The sequence below is a fragment of the Branchiostoma floridae genome, chromosome 10, assembly GCF_000003815.2.
Source record: "Branchiostoma floridae strain S238N-H82 chromosome 10, Bfl_VNyyK, whole genome shotgun sequence".
Classification (NCBI taxonomy): domain Eukaryota; kingdom Metazoa; phylum Chordata; class Leptocardii; order Amphioxiformes; family Branchiostomatidae; genus Branchiostoma; species Branchiostoma floridae.
The window spans coordinates 11,213,447-11,234,107 of NC_049988.1; the positions used below are offsets into that span (position 1 = coordinate 11,213,447).

Here is a 20,661-nt window from a genome sequence, read left to right on the forward strand (position 1 = left end):
TGTTGCGTCCAAGTCCCATGTAATTTTGCATGCAATTCTTGAAAACAAACCCATGAACTCAGAACTCATCAGTACTAGTACACCGTTTACAGAACTCTGATGACAACATGGACATGTGTGGCCACAGAGATGGAACTGGAGGCTGAAATGCACAGGTTCGTATAAGAACTCCTTTTTAAAACACACATGGATCAGAGATCATATTGATCATTATATTGACCAACTCTCTGATAAAAGTTTGTTTTCAACTTTAAGTACTACTACTGCTTCTACTACTACTACTACTCATCATCACTACTACTACTGTGGTACTACTAATCTTGTCTCACTCTGTGTGTAGCATGGTTTGAAGACTAACCAACTATTGCCAACCCCTGTACGTATGTGTCAGGGATCCCAGCTGCAGTATAATCAAATACTGGATACTACTAAGTACTAGTAGCATGGTTAGAACCAGAAGGCCTGATTTATTTTTATTCATGTATTGGTTATGATGTCTCTTTTTTTATTCAATATACAGGGCTCGAAATTCATTTTTTGGATTAGGTGCACTGGTGCACCCAGCTTAAGACATTGGATGCACCAAAAAATTTTGGGGTGCACCACTTAAATTGAAGTAATAACCTAGTAATAAAACTTAGTTACAAGCTATCAAATTCTTAAACAAGTACCATGACAGACATTTTTATTATCTTTCTAACACTTAGATGTCAAGAATATGATGTATACTAGTATACTTTGATATCTTTACATACACAAACCTAAGAAAATATTTGGGTGCACCCTGTGCACCCACAGAAAAAGATTGGGTGCACATCTCCAATTTTGGGTGCACCTGGGTGCACATGCACCCAGTATTTCGAGCCCTGATATATAAATGAAAAAGCCATGCATATGACTGACAGTATATACGACAGAGAATACTGGAAGCAGAACTTTGTGTATGCTTCAACCAAGGAGGTTAACCTCCTTGCTTCAACTCTTAAATAGAGTACAAATATGTATATAATGTATGTAATACTATATAATGGATATAAATAAAGACAGATGTTTATAATTACATTAGTTAGTTAAATGACACACATTTTTGTCCATTTACAGAAACCTGTCATCAGCTCTGAATGAAGATGCCTGGAAGCCCCTGAAAAGTTTCATAGATGCCCAGTCAAAAACAAGAAAACCTGTGAGTTCATGTTACAGTATACAACTCTTACATTAGTCACATTGGAGTTTATGATTCTGGAATATAAAACCATCAATACCTGTAGATCTGATCGTTAAGTTGTTGTTGTTTTTCAGATGGAAACAACTGTAGAGAAAGCTACCAAATCCTTGGGAGAGAGAATAGCAGAACAAAACAAGGTATTGGTTTGCCAATGATGTGCTCATTGCCAGTGTTAACGTTCATTATCAATGCATCGAGCAAAACACAACAATAGAAGCATGTTTTAGTCATCTTTGTTATCACAGTGGGGCTGTTGTATATATAAAGCTCAGATAAACTGTCCAACATACTTAAGCATCTCTTCTCCCCTATTTCAGATGAAGGTGACCACATATCTCCATGCCCGGGAGAATGAAAGGCTACAGGAACAGTTGGATGATGTCAACAGTGGCAAAGGCAGAGTCTTCTCTGAAAAGGAAATTTCCAAGGTGAAAAAGCAAGAAATGATAAAAGTGACATAAGAAGATCTGGTTCTTGATCTATAGCAATTTCAAATGTAACTATTCGTTCCTTACATTTAGGCCCAAACCTATATGAACATGTAGTACTGAACAATTAAGTGCATTTAGTTAGTACATTGTCTTCTTTCAGGCAAACACTCATTCATGATTTTCTTCTTGTCATTCCTGGACAGCTGAACAAGAAGAAAAAGAAGGCAGAAGACAACCAATCGAAGAGTGAAACATGTATTACCAAACAAGTGCATTTAGTTAGTACATAGTCATTTTTTTCAGGTATTCATGATTTTCTTCTTGTTATTCTTCAACAGCTGAACAAGAAGAAAAAGAAGGCAGAAGACAACCAACAGAAGAGTGAGACAGAGTACCTGGATCTGGTGGTTAAAGCGGAACGTTCTCGCCATGACTGGGAGGGGTCGGCGTACAAGTGCTGTGCCCTGATGCAGACCCTGGAGGAGGAGAGGATAAAGTTCATGCACGAACTTCTCAACAAGTACAACACTTTCCTGTCAGACATGGGGCCAAAGATGGTGCATGTAAGACTAAATTTTACATGGGTTACTCATTGGGTCAATTGCATAGGCCTAGGAAAAAATGTTGTGTTTCCTGTTTCAGTCCTGAAAAATTAGGGTTGGTAGGTAGGGATTATCTTCTTTTTTAAAAATCTTTTCTTAAGACTTTGGCCAAAACTCATACAATACAGTTTAACAAAGGAAACACAACATTTTTTCATAGGCCTTATATTATAATAAGAGCTAGATATATCATTGACCCACTACTGACATTACATCACATGTCAGTGGGTCACTACTCTTGAAGAAGGCCAAAGGATCTTTTGAAATTTTGGTTAAAGTAACATTAAGTTGGTCTTTTGAGAAATGTAACTTAAGGTCTATGATATTTCAGCTAATATTATATTTCATCAACAATTCTTACATAAGATGATCATATTATCTTGTGAACCTTTGATCCCTTAAGCTAGCTAAAAGGAGGATACATTTGTGTGATAGGGTAAGTCTGAATTATGACACATGTGTAATATACTAAGATGTCACTCTACTATTTTGAGTACTCGTCTATGGTAAACACAAATCCAATTCGTTCAACGGAACGGAAACAGTTCAAGAAAAAGACACGTATTTTGAAAGATTGATGTACATACCGGTAGTTTTCGTACTTTGTAGTACTTTATCGCATTGTCAGAACTAATAAATGGACATTGTGAATTTGTCACAAAATCATAGATAACAATCTTTGAATAACCTGATGTAAAAAGATTCAGTGATAGCCAGGTATCCAAGTATCAAATGATAGTCAACAAATTCTGTTTTCATAATTGTTCACAAATATGATTCCTATTATAATAACATTCTTTGCATGAAGCAATGTAACCTAGTCTAAGAGGGGATTCCACATTTGTGAGTATATATTATATAACATTGTTTTGTTTCCCCCAGAGTTGTAACAGACTGGGAGAGTCGGTGTTATGTGTGGACATCAGTGCTGATATAGCACACATGATAGAACACTACAAGACTGTGGACTATGTACCTGAACAGTTACTGTATGACTGCTATGTAAGTACAGTACTAAACTATGAAAAAGACATCTGTGAAAATCAAGTACATGTATCAAGTAACATACAATACAAGTTTATCATAATAAATATCTTGCTGCAGCAGTATGCAGTTCCATTTGTTGTATCATATATCAATAGACCAATTAAACATGTAGATGATACTGTTACAGTAATAACCAATTGAAACTTAATGGTACAATTCTTGTGCTATGAAATGGTTACCAATTGAAACGTAGTCTTGGTAAAATTCTTGTGCTATGCTTGTGACATTAAGACTGTTCAAGCAATTACAATCGACAGATTTCAGATATGAGAGATATTTTTTATTTTGTCCACAGGAAGAGGACACCACCAACACAATGAAGACAGAGAGAAGAAAATCTGCCCTTCTGAGGAAGTTACGCAGACTTGACACAGAGATAGATCGGGAGAAGAAGTCGAGAGAAGGTTGTTTCTTCCACCATGACTCAAATTTGACATTCTTTTCTCTGTCCTATTTCTATAACTATAAATATAGTGATTCACTCTAGTATTACTGACATTGTAGAAATGTTTGAGTATGTAATCACATTTAATATCCATTTGAGTTTGATTGTCTTCGAGCTTCCTTATGTTGCACATGCACATTCCTTTTGATTTGCTGTTTGTGTACGTAATCATTTCAAGTTTGTCTTAATTCCTTCTCCCTTTGAGGCACGACATCTAGTCATGTTCCTTCTAAACGACATTTCTTCTCTGCCTTGTTCAGAGGTAAACCTTTGATTTTAAATTAATTTCTTTTGATTGTATTTCAGTTTCACTATTTTCATATTTATTCCTTAATTTGCCTTTCTTAGCATCTTTGCTTGAATTTCATTCTCAACATAACTGTCAACTTATCAGTACTCTTAATCAACATGAATTTCTGTGATTTCCTTTCTTAATAGTACTAAAAATCACACAACAAGATGTATACAGATGTTAAAATCATGCTTATCTAAAACAAAGCTTGAGATTCATGTTTTGGTGCACTCAGCTTTATGCTCGTAACGCAGTCATTTTGAAGTTTTCTTGTATGATGTCCACTAGCTACACTGTCACCTACACCTACTTTGTCATGTAGTAAACTGTTGTGGTGTTATGGGAGATTAACAGCATTTCTGAAACACACTACTGGGGTACATGAGTCTTGTTTCCACCCACTTGTTTCCCAGACAGTAGGGTATGTGTAGTCTGTGTAACACAGACTCTGCTGTCCAAGGGTGTAACTGGAAAGATGTTGGGTGGGCTGCTATAAGTGAGATTTAATCAGGCTAGGGTACATGTATCTCAAGGCGTATTTTTACATGTATATCAACATGTATTTGTCCCTCAGGTGTGCAGCACCTCCACCAGGTGTACAGTGACAGACCAGGGTTTGCAGACTCTGAGGCTAAAGGAGAGGTCCATCAGCAGTTATTACATGTAAGTAACCACCCAGATTAACATTATAAGATATCAAACTCAAATCAGAGAATCAAGAAGGCTTTATCAAATGATAACCGGTGCAATGGCCATGTAGGTTCAGTGATTGCCTTGCATTCAGTAGGTCGTGAGTTTGATCCCTGGCCAAGTCATACCAAAGACTTTAGAAATGCTGCTTAGCATTCAGCATTTGGAAAAGAGTTTTAGATGAACACACACCACTACCAATAGACTAGCCCCCTGCTTTAGTGATTACACAAAGTGGTGTGGCCCAAGGGCTATCAAAATGGAGAAGGGCACCCCCTTATGCACCATCTGGTGCAGAAAGGACTTAAACTTTGTCAAATGATACCAGAATTCTATATGCAAAACACAGTGTATGTCATTGACTGTGATTGTTGAGTTTCAAGTCCTTTATATCTTGTTACATCATTGTTCTCTTTTCCCATATAGTTGAATGCCATGATTGACCTGCTCACAGTCAGTCAGCACAAACTGCAGTGCACACTTGCACTGCTAGAGGGCCACAATAAACCAGAGCATCCCCTCAGCCAGTATATAGAACAGCATAGGGACAAACAGGTGGGTGGTTCATGTGGTACAATGTAGACTGTTATTCATCTTTTCAAGGTCTAGACAAATCTCTATTGTTCTCCATGTTACAGTGTTGCAACTAACTTAACTGTATGTAGTGAATGTTAGACATCCAGGGAATAAGATATACCAAGGTTTTGGGAATGGTCAGACGTTTCAGGTAACATCCACTATCTTTCCTCAGTGACTGAAAGGAATCTGAAGCTTAACAGGTATTGAGCCCAAAACTATGAATTGATACTAGTATATCACGCTGATGATGCTAGCTGAAACATCTTGACAATTCACAAAATCTATCCTGAGTAGCTTTAGTAACTTTCTATTTGGCACCTGTATTGTACTTTTAAAAGAGAAGGAAGGACAGTCCAAGAATACACAAAAGAAAGGATGGGTAATGTTATGTTTTCGTAAGTCCAGATAAAGTAAAATTATATTCATGTACTGCGAAATGAACAGGGAGGAAGCTTGAAGAGTTTAAGCCTCTTAACCGCCCCTTTACTTGACTTATCCTTCTCCCAGCTGCCAAACCCCATAACCAATAGAGCTTCAGTGTGCTAAACCTGTTATTGAGAGATACCAGTGAAAATAATTATTTGTGTACCATATAGGAACTTTGCAGACAATTGGATATATTATGTTCTTTGGCGCCTCTTTTTTCCTCATTTTTGTACCTACTTGTTCCCCTGGCTTGCAGTATGTGGGGACTGCCAATGTTCACCTGAAGAGACTTCGGCGCCACTCTACAGGAAGCATGCTTCTACGGAGCGATAGCATGTTGTTTCAGGCATTAAACCTCCCTTATGTCTTTTCCAACAGCACTTTTTCCTGTCCATTCTCTGCAGCTCTGTGCAAACCATTGTCTTTCTTGAAGCTCTTTCCATTCTACAGTCAAATACTATCAAATGGTATTGTCACGCGAGTGAACAAGATGCTTTACATCGTTCACAAGTGAAGGATACCATTTGATAATATAGACATTGCAGTGCTAAGTTGGTGTTCATCACAGTAGTTTGAAGTGTGCTGCAATTGTGTTTCTGCTTGACACAGCAAGAGTGTTTTTTTTAACAAGCTTAAGTCTGAACGCATTCCTCAATTTAAAATTTGGCATATTTCAACATAATGCAATGGCAAATATCTTCATCTTACGACACGAAACAGAAAAGCAGGGAAAAACAACTTAGCTCTGCAATGGTGGACATTGCTAACAGTTTCAATTAATACATGGTGGCATCAAAGGTCATTTTTCCCTCCTCCAAAAATACAGAGAAGTAGAGATGGTACAGACTCACAGTACTAACAAGTGGCATAACACGGTGACTGCACGGTACAAAAAACTACTAAATGTCACCATTTTTGTTTTTTATTTGTTTGTTTTCAGGGGATTATGCATAGTACACTGAGGATCCCGACGGTCATCACCCTCGGAGCGACAGCCGGCCCCCCACAAGCGAGTGGAGTGTCCCACAGACATGCCACGTTCATGCCACAGGGAAACTCTGTACCCATGAGGTCTGAACCTACCAGGATGGAGACTAACTCTGTAGACTCAACCTACGATGGCTACTCAGGTAAACATCCTTTGATTAGGCAGGCTGGAGGTTTTCTAGAGTTGTCTAAGGATGGCATGCTTTTGTAAATATCTTGCTGAAGTCATAGATTCTGGAGAATAGTGTCATGTGAACTGAGTTATTTTGTATAAAGATCCTCAAATCTTCTTATCCTTGTTACCTGAATGATAAAGGAATTACTCATTGTCATTAAGAGTTGTGTAAGAGATGTGACATACCCAACACCTAGGACTGATCCATACAAAAACAATGTACCTGACAGTGTACAATACAATGCTTGTTTTGACTGTATGTTATGCCTAAAAGATATATGATTTTGGAAATGGTCAGGCGTTTCAAACAACATCCATTGTTTTTTTGTCAGTGACACTAGCTGTATGTTCTGTTTACATAGACAAGACTGTATAAAATCACTTCATAAGCCTGTCTTTTCTCTTGTTACAGACAATGAGTTTGATGATGGCCCTCCTGAGGTGATATGCCAGTGTAAAGCACAGTTTGCCTTTACTAGCAATGAGAAAGATGAGATATCCATACAACCAGGTCAGTAACAACACATTGGCTCTCTTCCTTTCCCTCATATTGGTAGATAACAAACTCTTCTTCGGCAATTTTGCAAAAATGTATACTGAAATATATAACCTTGCAAATTTTTTCAATAGGAATGATGTAAGAAACATGCAAGTTAATCTAAACATTATCGTAATGTTAGTGGTCTTAATTTGGAAGCCATTGAACAAAATTCTGCCAGGCCCTATTTCATTTAACAAACAAATCTTTTGCTATGTAGTTTCAACCTTCCGGATTATGAATGCTACTGTGCATTTAGGGGAAACAACTTGGAGAGGTGTTGTCACCTGTTTCACTATTTGTATGTTTCTTTATGAAGTTTGAATAAATTAATATTTACAGGAGACATCATTAATGTACATGAGAAGCTTGAAGACGGCTGGTGGTGTGGAGAGTTGAGGGGACATTCCGGCTACTTCCCAGCTTCTTATGTAGAAGAACTTCCTACAAGACATGCCAGCTCCTCGGAAGTGTAACACAACTCTTGCAGCACTTGGGGCTACATCTAGATTTATCAACAAATCAGAAGCATGTTTAACAGTAGCTGTTTGGCAGCATGTGTAGCTGAGGAGTTTTTTGACAGTGAAACTGTTGTGCATAGCAGCAAGCATCTAGTATATTACATTTTGTACTATTGTTTAGGATAACCAAGGAGGTTAAAACCTCCTTGGGATAACACAATACTTTGCCTGTAGTAACATACATTGTATCTACTGTAGTACAGTTACTATAGTACAGAGGTTATCAGAATCTTTCTCATTTTATCATGGTTAGAGCAGCTTGATTTTTGCCTAGGTTGTTTGTAAAGAATGACAAGCTGCCATATACTGTTAATGCAGAAACTTTGTTTGCTGTTTTCGCGGCGGCCGCTTTACTGCGAATTTAAAACCACCGCAAACATTTTTCCTTAACAGTAAGAGACTGTATTGCATGTTGCTACCGCGAAATTAAAACCACCGCGAACTTAAATGCATTTACAGTAAATATGATTACATGTACCTCATATCATTCTCAAATAAAATGTATCCTTCTCACCTTCAAAATACTGTTCTTATCATCGTATTGAGTATCTGTTAACCAATAGGAAATATTCAGACAAGTTGGCTAAATCAAGCTGGCTGTAATGTACATGTAGGGGTGTTGTATAGTGAGTCAATTTTTAGTTTCGAGCAAGTTGTGATATCAGTTGCTTTTTAAATTCCAACATATCTGTATATACTGATTTATGAATTGTTTGCCTTGTGTTCTGATGTGTATTTGTGTGCTAATCATGTGGAAACTAACATTATTTGGGTTAACGGGTGATTTTAATTAATTTGTACATTAGTAGTTGAAGGTGCATACTCAAAGTTTTAGGGGAACATGTATATTGTAAATCAGCCAATTTGAAGGCAAAATATTTTCTTAGTTGTTTTTTCCTATGGAGATAGAACAGTTTACTTTATTCAGGTCATAGACATGTATGTGCAATTATCCAATTGAAATACTAATTGAAAATACTAATTAAATGCTAATACATTTAAAGAGAGATTATGTTTTCAGCTTACCTAATGTTTTGATTCCCAATGGGCCTTGAGAAAACAGTTTGAGGGGAAAGGTACACAATAACGGAAGTCAACCTGTCTTATTCTGTCAAGTTTCAAAAAAAGCATGTACATCATATATCTGCCATGTGGGGTGTTGGAAATTTTATTGTCTTTTTGACTTAAAACTGCCATTTTCTTTGAGTGGGACAGATTTGCTACATTAGAATGTATATACTGAATTTGATGTACCAAGTTACTGTGTCACTGTGAAAATTTTCCAATCATTTTTACCTTCTGTTGAATTATGTAAGAAATATATCATTCAATTATTTATGCAGAAATCTAATTTGTAAAATGTTTAGTTAAAAGCTCTGCCCTTGAGGCATCGCCACAATATTCATATAGGAATATGATATACTTTTAGGTTTTTATTCAGCATGTGTGTGAAGCTTTAGGATTTTAAATTTGCTTGCATTTGTTGCGTTGCTGTTTTTCTGGTCTCTAAACAGAGTATGTTACAGCAACTATAGACTGGACCAAACAGATAGTTTTATGCATATCCTAGTATTCTTAGTAGTTCGAACGTGTTGCTTTAACAAAATCATTGCCTATCCTTTCCATGTAATGTGTTAGTGATTCAGGGCTCTAGCCAGCGTCCGTTTTTCCGTCAATTGACGGAAATTTGCTGCGTGTGACGGAAAAATTTTAAAACCAATCCGTCAACCTTGACGGACAAAAATCTGATAAAAGCTCCTTGGTGGAAGCTACAGGCGGCTTGGGGACGCTGTCCACGACCGTAAAAGCCACACACTGTTTGTTTTGCTATTGTTATGATTGTTGACAATGTGTGTCGGTGCCCTTTCGCATACGATAATCTCATTAAAACCGGTCTTTCAAGGTCTCAGTTCAGTCTCTCTAACTCCTGGAATAGTGTTTTCGCGACAATGGGAATTGGCTGACAGAAAAAAATTTCGAGCTGGCTAGAGCCCTGATTTATGTACAATATGTACAAGACAATATGGTTTGAGAACAGATTGTATGTTCTGAAAATCTGTCACAAGATCATGTGTTTGTAAACCTGAGGGGGGGGAGGGTAAAAATGTGCCTGGCTGCTGCTTTTAGACAGCATATACATGTGTATTGCCTTTTACTAACCCAATGTTAGCCTCCATCGCAGACTTCTGGAGGGAACACTGGATGCGACATAGCTCCCTTTCCAGGTATTGAGTCAACCTTAGCCCATGTTGAACATCGCAGATCAATGCAAATAATGAGTGCCGCCGCTCCAAATGTCTGCGAAGGAGGCTTTGGCCAATGTAAAGTTTTACAGGGATAGCAGCAGTGGGGTGACATGTGATTTGCATATTACCTTACCGCAGGGGAGGGAACTATCGTCAGTTGTTTATTTTATCCAATCCTATGTGTGGCAGGCCAGTAAACTAAATAGGATGGCACTCTGGCTAGGGTAGTTCTAAATGTTTATATACAAATACACAAGTCTTCATACTAACATGAAGGACAATCATGCATCAATCCTAGCTGTTTCAGGACAGGCTAGAACTGGAATTATGATTGAAGTGTAAGACTAATATGGGTAAGCATTGTAGATACATGTACATCAGTGTGCCTTACTCTATCTCTATGCCATAACAAACTTGTATGTGATTCGGGATCTGTTACCTTAACACTTCTATGAAGTGTTGGATCCAGTTTGTCACTCTTGTGATCTATGCAGAAGTAATAAACCATCAGAAATTTATTCACAGCAAGTCTTTTATTGATATATTATTGTACATGAATGGTCTACTTCATACAACTTGCAGTACATAAAATATCAACAAAAGTTTTTACTGATTCGAACTCAGTGAATGCATGAAATGAGTAAGCAAAGCTAGAAAAACTCATTTGTTCATTTTCATTTGAGACAGTTGATTTTGATTTTATTAGTCTGGCATTAGTTATCACTTTATCAAATAAGACATCACTTTAAGTGTCAGAGCATGGTGGATGGGGTTGTGAAAATAGAGGAAAAATATTCCTGAAGGTTTACACATGTACATTTCCAGACAATCTTTAAATCTATTAAAATTAAGTGTAATAGTATCAACTTGAAGGGCAATAAGTTGTGAAAGTTACATACATCAGTCCTAGATTCTACACTATTTACAGCCACAGAGGAATATCTGTAGAAATACTCCAGAGTAGAAGAGATACAGCCTGGTATCCAGCCATATTAAAGCTCCCGAGTCTCTTCTATCCTCTCCTTTTTGTGGAGAGGACAGAAGAGACTCGGGAGCTATAATACGGCTGGATACCAGGCTAAAAGAGATAACAGCAAAGCTACACCAGCTGTTTGAACCGTTTCCTCATGGTCTGCACAAATGCTGACAAGTTGTTGGTGGTGTTCAACTTGGCCACCAGGTCATCAAGGTCAGCGACCTTGGGGTCACAGTCAACCACTGTGGAACAGAAGATGAGTTAAATAATCTTACTAAGTAATGATAACGAACAAAGAACTAGAATTCATCAAATTCAAATGTATCTCACAGTTGAATCCAATAATATGTACAAGTGTGTGTATATCTCACTGACCTTCGTACTTGCTATCGACCTTCAGTGTGAAGACGAAGGCCCTGTCTGGGTTCTTGACATCGATGACTGTGAATGCAAACTGCAGCCTTCCCCCTGGGGTTTACAGTCATACAATGTATTATGAAAACAATATATCAAATTTCAACAAGCAGTTCATCTAACAAAGATGCACTTTACACTGGCAAAATAAGCATACAAAGCATGCATACATGAAGTTAAACCACATCATGGAATATACAGTGAAAAAGTTGATAGGGCTTTGAAATATCGAGTTGAGTTTTTTTCTACAGTTATGATTTTTTTGGCATGCTCAATATCAAGACACTGAAGATTAAGAAGCTCACCATCCAACTTTCTGAATTTGAGTCCCAGTCTGTCCTTAAAGAAACCCACAGCTTTCTGCAGTTCTTCCATTTTCTGCTTGGTGACTTTGTCTTGAGCTTGTATCACTGCAATAGAGCAACATAAAATACATTGTTCATTCCTTGACAATTACTGGAACTGTTCAGTTGCAAATTTGGCTAAGTCCAATTTTCATGTTTGAAATTACAGTTCAACTTTTCCAGAATAAAATATATATGTATATAAGTATATCTGCATCAGCAGTTGGCCTTCACTGTTCATCAGATTCTTTGCCTCGCACAATTAGTGACCAAAACAGTAATTACATTGCAAATCATTTAATGAGGCATAAGTTCATGGGAAAATCCTGACATAATAGATAGTGCTTAAATTGAAGGAACAACACCTACACTCCTTTTCCTTTGCAATCTGCTTGACTGATGTGCCAATCATCCCCCTTAGCTCCGCCTCCTGCTGGCCCATCTCCTCAGTCTGCATCTTCACCTTCTCTATGTCCTGTCGGGCAGTCTGCATCAAATCTATCCTCTCTTGGAAGGCTGCAAATCAACATGACAGTGGTAAGAGTCTCAGTATCTGTATCTATATAACCATCTTTTGGAACAAGCTTTTAACATGTCTTGGTCCAAAGAGGTTAAAAACTCCTTGCTTGGTCGAACCACTGTTTGTGTTTCAAAATACATTTCTAGTGAATAGTCACCTGGATTTGTTAGTTTGTATAACCTAATAGCTAATTAAAAGTTACTATAGTTTCAGAGATGAAGATTTTAGATACACGTATACCACAAGTCAACTCATTAAAATGTATGATAAATTCACCTTGTCTGTTGGTCTCTGCCTGCATCTTAAAAGAGTTCACACTATCCTCCAACTTGGAGATGTCAGCTGGAGCAAGGAAACATTTAATAAGATTATGGCAACTTTTCAGACATTTCATGTAAATACTTAGTGATTGGAAATGATCTGCCATGAGGGTTGTCATCCAGGGGATTCAAGACATGGGAGAAGATGATGTTGTAAATATGTAAAATAAAGGCAGAAGCCTATACTGTATACCATGCAAAACTATTCCCCAGGTGATGAAATGCGCATGAGTGCGAATCTCATCACATGATGATCGGAGTGCGAACAGCGTTGGTGAGCTTTACTACCGGCCTACAAGACACACTGAACATTGAATTTGCTTCAAGGCTTGCAAGCATACTTTTGACTCATACGAATCTCATCACCAGGGGAATAGTTTCACAAACTGGGTATTACCTGGCATAAGAGGATGAAAAAACTTGGCAGTGATAATAGGATACCAGTCTATATAACAGTTACTGCAACTAGATCCCTCACCCTTTGCCTGTGCCATGCACTCTGCATGTTTCTGCTTCTGTTCGTCCAGGTGCTTGGTGAGCCCGTCTCCTGTCCACTTGTTCAGCAGGGCCTCCTGCACCTGTTTTAGATTCCCGTCCAGGTTCTGCAGTTCGGTTCCCAACATCATGGCGCAATCTATACAGGAAGGAAAACGCACTGCGTTCCAAAAATGTTCCAAATTAAAGAAATCTAATTTTTTATCTTGATTCAAATTAAATCACATGAGGTGGGAGTCCCCCAACCAAGGACGACCGGATTGCTGTAAAACATAAAACGGGGGTGATCACTGATGTTGTCTATCAGGAGCTACAGTCGCCCCCCTCCCCACAACTTTGACAAGCAGCCCGAAATTCATCAATTAGTACAACGTTTATAATTTTTGGCAAATTAAGACAACAGACTATAGTTCCTTGGCTCTACAACTATCATACCTACCTTATAAGACAGAAATAATGAATCTTGAAGTAGTTTTCCCTAGCAGAAAGAAAGTTTCTATCTTCTCAAGTCGTTGTTTTCAGTTTTCAAAACGGCGCCAGTAACTTGAGGTCAAAGTTGACCAATGAGAAACCAGTATTTGGAACTGTCCCTGAATTTTCGTCTTTTTTCGATCATTCATAATTGAAAGATTCTCCATTATTGCAATAAATAATATTCATTCATATATTGCACACACTTAGAAGTTATAATTTTGAGTGAATTTATTTTGTAATCGGATATTTTTCCCGACATGCTGTGGGGTGGCTCGTGATTACGTCATGATCTTGCGCCATTATTATTTTGGGAGTTCCGAGTCAGACTTTGACACGTCTTGCCTCAGTTTCTACTGAAAATTCTCGTCTTTTCTACAACGGCATACCACCAGCGATGGACGACGACGTCCTCACAACGTTGAAGATTTTGATAATTGGTGAAAGCGGCGTAGGAAAATCCAGGTTAGTGTTTTTTAAGTGTCGGAATTTCAACAGACTTTTGTTGTCAACAAATTTTAGTGGGGCGATGTCCGGTATCAGAAACGTCATAGTTTTGGCATTTACAACAGAGTTTTGCGTTTATCTTAATAACCATAACCTGCACGATTTATAGCACATAACATACACGTACCACAGATATATTATAAAGTCGTTGTTCTTTCTTGATATTGTCATTTATCTGAAATAATGTCCATCAAATCCTGATAAACAAAATGTTATGTGAATATTTGTGGGTGTTACTTTACTTTCTTTACTGCAAAACTTTTTTATGACTCAGTTTGGGAAGTGCATCGTTATAGTGTGTTCATTTGGAAAGTTAGATGTTAATGAGAGGTTTTAGGGTTGAGGCTTGTGTTTAGGACATGACATTTTTATTATTATCATTTTTGACATTTCATATCAAATTATATTCAAAGAAAACTGTTTCCTTCCAGTTTGTTGCTGAGGTTCACAGACGACACATTTGATCCTGAGATAGCGGCAACAATAGGTGAGACATCTATGACTAAAAAAAAAAAAAACTATCTTATGATCTATTTTCAATATATGATACATTTCACTTGTCAGTATCACCATCTGCTAGTGCTATAAATTAATTACCACATCAACATGAATTGCATATTGATGATGCATTTTTAGGGGTGGCATATGGCAATGAATATTATTACACATTTACAGTGCTGCATGCGACTGCTTCATCTACCATATGTTGCAAAAACCTTTTTGTTCATGCGAAACAAGTTGCAGTGATCCATAGTAAGGCATAATTGGATAAACATACTATGTACAGTGAGTGATCTTCCTACCCTCAAATGATGTAGGTACAAGAACCAGTGCTCAGTAAGTTGTGAAATTTCACGATTGAGAGTGAAATACTGTAGGGTCAGAGAAGATAAGATAGAAATGTGGAGCTTTTCAAAAGTCATTACATTGGACAGTCTGTTATCATATTCATAACAGTTTTTTCCTTCATGAAAAATGGGTGGTTTGTAATCACTTATTGTGCTTGTTGATATGTCTTAGTGTGTATCTGCAGAGTGGCCACAGTCTGCCTAGATATAAGACAGAAATCATAAAATTGGTTAAATGTTTTTCTTCTTGATTGCAGGTGTTGACTTCAAAGTGAAAACCCTTACAGTAGATGGAAACAAGGCAAAATTAGCAATCTGGGTGAGTGTTGTTTCTATAGTATATACAGAACTTTGCTACCTACTTCTGTGTGTGTGGTTGGAAAGTTGGAGGAAGGTGCATATGGTTTACACATGGTCATGTGCTAGTCCAACTCCAAGGGACAAGTTGTGAAAAGTGCTCAATAAAAAGTTCAGTCAATGCTAACTTTTGACATGCTGTAATGTAAATAGTACACTAACTGTCATTAGAGAAGGAATGGGCGAGAGCTGAGCATGTTTGCAATGCTAATTTGTTTCTAATTTTGTTTATAGGACACGGCTGGCCAAGAAAGGTTCCGCACACTCACACCAAGCTACTACAGAGGGGCCCAGGGGGTTATTCTAGGTCAGTACCCAGTTGTTCCCCACTTTTTTGTGTGTATATACAAATGTATATCCATACCACTTAGAATTAGTTATCACCTATCTCATAGAAGTTATGTTTTCTTCAGCAGTGGTCTTGTCAGCTCTTCAGTTTTTGAAAAGGATAGTACAAAAGTGGTCAATTCTTGGTGTTAACATGTTTTGTTTCTCTAGTTTATGATGTCAGCAGTAGAAACTCCTTCAACAGACTGGAACAGTGGCTGAGCGAACTGGAAACATTCTCCACCAAACAAGACATTGTCAAGATGTTAGTCGGAAACAAAATAGACAAGGCAAGTACTCTCAGTTCAGTTCAAGTACTGAGCTATTTTGTAAACATCTTAACTGTAGAAACGTCACTGGTTAATACAGTATCTTCTCTAAATCTTCTCTACAAGTTGGTATGATACTGCAGCAATTAGTTGTAATAGTAAAGTGTTAAGTGTCTGTACTGATTCCTTATGTTCAAGAATGTCAGCAGACTGAAGAATTGACCTTTGTTTTATTTTATCCCCCATTCAGGATAAGAAAGAAGTTGACAGGAACGAGGGACTGAAGTTTGCCAGGAAACACCAGATGCTGTTTATCGAGGCCAGCGCCAAGACGAGAGAAGGCGTCCAGTGCGCCTTTGAGGAACTGGTGGAAAAAATCATCCAGACGCCGGGACTCTGGGAGAGCGACTCCCAACCTAAAGGCGTGTCGTTGACTGATACAGGGTCTGCTGCTGTTAACAGTTGTGCCGGTTACTGTTCACTTGTGTAGACTTGTACAGGGGTATAGCCTCTACCAGGCTCCCCGGGTTGCTGGAAAAATAGTAGAAATCGGCCAAATAGACACAAAACACACCAGAAGACCTTAGGGAGCAAACTTTACTCCTCAACCAACCAACTCCTCTGGTGTGTTTGTGTCTATTTAGCCAATTTCTACTATGTTTCCAGCAACCTGAGGAGCCAGGTAGAGGCTAAAGGGTGTAGTACTGGGGGTAGGGCGAGGGTTAGCTTCTCAAAAGAGCTACACAGCTCTGTTAGACAGATAGTAAATGTTATAACAGATGTATGTTTAGAAATTTTTTTGCTTGAGTACATTACTATGTAAATTTGAACATTTAATATTTGTTTAGCACTGCCCAAAGGAATACAGCGAAATCATGACTGTTAAGGAATTTGTCATATTGAGGAAGAATATGGTGGCATCAATGAGTTATAACTATAATACTTCCAGTAAAAGTTTGAAACAGAAACTCTGTTTAACAAACATTTGTTTAACTTTATTGTAGAAAGGTTTGCTATTTAACTTTGTGCACTAGCAATGTCCATGTACTAACCACTTGAATTGGGGGTACAAAATGTTAACTTCTGTTTGAGGCTACATCTGCATATTATATTGTATTTGAGGTTAGGGTTACGTAGAATCTTATAGAGCAACTGTACATCTGCATCGTCCTTAGATGTGTATTATGTAAAGCATACATACACACACAAGGAATGGATGTTAAAAGAAACATTTTCTTCCATCTCAATGAACTGCTGATCTAATACACTTTGGTTGTAACTTAGAAATACTGTCTGTCATATTTGATTTACCTAGAATTAGTAGAAAAATTCCCAACAGCATTGAAGCTAGTACCTTGTGTGCAAGACTGGTACATATTTTTAAAATTCTTCTCCAAAAACTAGGGGATACTCCTAGTAGCTCAAGGGTATTGCACTCAACACAACCTGAGCTGTTGTTTGCGTAGATTTAGCATAGAAAAATTACGTGTTAAGAGGCCAAACTATTTGGAAGGGACCAAGATTAGTGGAAGACATCAAAATACAGTGCAAACAGAAGTACAAAGTGATACGATATGAAATGGTATGTTATTAACTATCCGTATGTGATATAGCATTTGAAATGTTACCTATTTGTTAAACCTATGAATAAACACAGGTGGAGACTACAAAAGATCTTCTGCTGTTGGATAGTGTGTTTTTAAGGCTTTCAATGTTTGTTGTTGCAATATTCCCAAAGCCTGTTAGTTGACCAATCCAAAGGTTGAATACTAAGTCTTTCGAGTGTTGTGGTGTTTAGCAGACTACCTGTGGTGCATAGCAACTTTACTTTATCTCAGTTTTAAGCTGAAGTTCTTTTTACATGTATATCATTATTCATCATCGTCATTGTCCATTCCTTGTTATTAATGCTTATTTTATGAAGACTTCAGCTGATTTTATGTTAGGTACTTTCTTTCTTTGTATAAAGGATTTATCATATTAGAGCTACATGCACATGACACAGTGAAGTCCACCCTATGGTGATTTGCTTTTTTTTTTTCGGTAAGACAAATACAAATGTGTAAATTGAAACTGCAATTGTACTTCACCTTCTTCCATGTAGACATAGAAACTTTGTCAACAAAGTTTGTTTTTACAGTCTTTATACAGATTGGAGAGGTAAAACTGGTTAACATTGTCTGCATAGACCATATTTTAAAGGGGCATTCCACTCCGGAAGGGGGTGGTGTTTTCCAATAGATAATGTGTCAATGAATACATAATCAGCCGAATTTTGTGGAATTCACCTTGGGATTAATTGTGCGATGTGTATTTTGTAAAACAATATGACATTCACTAGACCCATGCAGACCCTACCCATGCATTCTCTATACGCATAGACACTTTATCGTGCAACATTTTCGGAATAAACGAGGTTCGCTAAGCACACCGAGAAGGCAAATTACTCATAAGATAGCAAAGAATAAAATAACAAGACGAGATTTCTTAGCGAACCTGAAATTAGTCTTGCAACCTTAACTAAAAGTTTTGCATTGTATTCAGCCATAGGATTAATTGAATTAGAGGGTACTTGGGGAGTCAAGTAGAAGACTGAATGCTTTTGGGGCACTTGGATCAACTGGGTACTTTATCGTATAATGTGAAGTACAGGGCTCTAGCCAGCTCGAATTTTTTTTCCGTCAGCCAATTCCCATTGTCGCGAAAATCGCGAAAACACTCTTCCATGAGTTAGAAAAACTGAACTGAGACCTCGAAAAACGGGTTTTTAATGAGATTATCGTATGCTTAAGTGTGCCGACACACTTCGTCAACAATAATAACAATAGCAAAACAAACCGTGTGTGGCTTTTACGGCCGTGGACGGCGTCCCCAAGCCGCCTGTAGCTTCCACCAAGGATTTTTGTCCGTCATGGTTGACGGAGTGGTTCTAAAAAAATTCCGTCACACGCAGCAAATTTTCCGGTAATTGACGGAAAAACGGACGCTGGCTAGAGCCCTGGTGAAGTAGTATGCATTTATTACTTCCTATAATTAATATATATCGGAAAATAACACTCCAGTGTGGAGTGGAATGCCCCTTTAACAGTCCCTTGACTGTGTGGTTTTCTTGGTCAGTTTTTGGCTCTTCTAAATGTTGTAGGATATGGCTCTCATATACAAAAGATGGAATGCTCACAAGTTATAAATGGGTGCTAGCCGTGGTGCTGATTACCTGGTTGAGTCCATCAAACAAGACACACACAAAACAAGAAATCTTTTAAAAAAAGTTGTGCCTTGCCGCGTGTTAGGGATATCGTCAGGAAAAAGTAGGTCAGCACTTCAAGCCCGGCAAGGCAAAATGCTGTGCCTTGGCAAAAACACAATACAATGACTGTTTTTACTGTTTCTGAAAGAGCTAACCAAGAGGAGTAAAATGCTTTTTAGATGAAGCGAATGGCTTGAACGGTTGCTGAGATATGGCTCCACAAAGTTGCCAAAACCTACCCTCAGATATGGCCGGCTGCGCGATAAACGATGAAAATCAAAAAAATACCTTTTTTGAGGGGTGATGAAAAGGTAAGTAAAGGCTGCAAAGCTTGTTTTATCTTATTTCCCCGTAATATGTACTACATAGAATCACTCCACAGAGTTCTGAACATTCATGGCATTTTATTATGCTTTTACACAGGGTCGATGTATGCAGCACCCACTGGTGTCCTTTCACACAATAATTGTCATCTTACCTTATTCTTTAAGAAATAAGTAAATTTGGGTTTAAAAGTTCACATTTTGGGTTACAGTCAATGGTGTTTTTTGCACCAGTTGAGTCGCATTGTAGAAGATTAAATATCATACTTCATATACTTTTGCAATGTACACAACATTATGGTATCTTATATTACCAACAATGTCACATCTATAGAATATCAGCAATATTAATTGCCTTATAATGAAAGGTAAGTGTGTGAATATGTCGCATTATTTTCATGTTGAGCCATGATGTTACACTGTATCAACAGTACAACTTTACACTTAGATACATTTGTAATAAAATATAGAAGACAGATGTTTGTACTAATAAGAGATAAAATATCAATAGGTAGACATTGTGTAAACACTAAATTTATTAGGACAAGTTCAACATTTTTCAAGGTCAAAGGCTCAGTCTTCAGGATACATACAATCGACACAGATTTCTTTGATGTACTTGCAGGTACATGAACTTCTCCTTATTTAATCAATACTATAAATAGTATAATGCAATGTAAACTACTTTTTACAAAAATAACAGGCTTACTCATCATTTTCTGTGGTTACTGGTAGCAACAGTATTCTTTAACAAACTTAATGCTAATAGCACTGGCTGCACAACTTGTCAACATTATGTTTGACCTCTACCATTCAATATCTCCGCTCCGCTCTCCAGTCTTATATCAGCTACATCTGGTACTTGGTGCAATCTACACTCCACCTGAAAAACAAAATTATTTGAGTTTCATGATTAACATGTCTACCATCATGGTGATAATGTTCTTCCATCTGAGGGGATGACGACCTACTCCAGTACCACGTCTGATGTTCATCTACATCATCATCTTTCTTATGACTTCTTTCTTTCTTGTGGCGA

The 20,661-nt window shown here is 37.7% G+C and overlaps 4 protein-coding genes across 8 annotated transcripts in view; 2 read left to right on the top strand and 2 right to left on the bottom strand.

The window, feature by feature from the left end:
- Positions 1–8,111, top strand: part of LOC118424546 (nostrin-like) — a 13,823-nt gene extending 5,712 nt beyond the window's left edge. The window contains exons 4-17 of one of the 3 annotated variants that reach the window (XM_035833158.1): positions 93–155; positions 1,102–1,183; positions 1,300–1,362; positions 1,543–1,653; positions 1,995–2,219; positions 3,141–3,260; positions 3,601–3,709; positions 3,956–4,012; positions 4,617–4,705; positions 5,159–5,287; positions 5,994–6,083; positions 6,678–6,867; positions 7,312–7,410; positions 7,780–8,111. In XM_035833158.1, the coding sequence (XP_035689051.1) occupies positions 93–155; positions 1,102–1,183; positions 1,300–1,362; positions 1,543–1,653; positions 1,995–2,219; positions 3,141–3,260; positions 3,601–3,709; positions 3,956–4,012; positions 4,617–4,705; positions 5,159–5,287; positions 5,994–6,083; positions 6,678–6,867; positions 7,312–7,410; positions 7,780–7,913 (1,561 nt within the window). In that variant the 3' untranslated portion in view covers positions 7,914–8,111. The remainder of the gene's footprint in view (positions 1–92; positions 156–1,101; positions 1,184–1,299; positions 1,363–1,542; positions 1,654–1,994; positions 2,220–3,140; positions 3,261–3,600; positions 3,710–3,955; positions 4,013–4,616; positions 4,706–5,158; positions 5,288–5,993; positions 6,084–6,677; positions 6,868–7,311; positions 7,411–7,779) is intronic. The other 2 variants (XM_035833159.1, XM_035833160.1) reach the window with 2 other exon arrangements.
- LOC118424537 (trichohyalin-like) overlaps positions 1–20,661 on the bottom strand; it is a 565,429-nt gene that overhangs the window by 326,852 nt on the left and 217,916 nt on the right. The gene's annotated exons all lie outside the window — the stretch shown is intronic.
- On the bottom strand, positions 10,716–13,804 carry LOC118424572 (kinetochore protein Spc25-like). Of its 3 annotated transcripts, XM_035833200.1 has the most exons (8): positions 13,713–13,804; positions 13,257–13,412; positions 12,735–12,800; positions 12,308–12,454; positions 11,900–12,004; positions 11,556–11,648; positions 11,279–11,422; positions 10,716–11,188 (listed from the first exon to the last, which is right to left on the bottom strand). In XM_035833200.1, exons 2-7 carry the CDS (start codon positions 13,402–13,404, stop codon positions 11,304–11,306), a joined length of 678 nt encoding a protein of 225 aa, XP_035689093.1. In that variant the 5' UTR covers positions 13,405–13,412; positions 13,713–13,804; the 3' UTR covers positions 10,716–11,188; positions 11,279–11,303. The 3 variants fall into 3 exon arrangements, with proteins under 3 accessions (XP_035689093.1, XP_035689091.1, XP_035689092.1); XM_035833198.1 differs by having other exon boundaries at positions 10,716–11,422; XM_035833199.1 differs by having other exon boundaries at positions 10,716–11,422; positions 13,774–13,792.
- Positions 14,025–18,125, top strand: LOC118424573 (ras-related protein Rab-18-B-like). Its single transcript, XM_035833201.1, has 6 exons — positions 14,025–14,209; positions 14,683–14,738; positions 15,357–15,418; positions 15,691–15,763; positions 15,955–16,073; positions 16,303–18,125. Exons 1-6 carry the CDS (start codon positions 14,142–14,144, stop codon positions 16,540–16,542), a joined length of 618 nt encoding a protein of 205 aa, XP_035689094.1. The 5' UTR covers positions 14,025–14,141; the 3' UTR covers positions 16,543–18,125.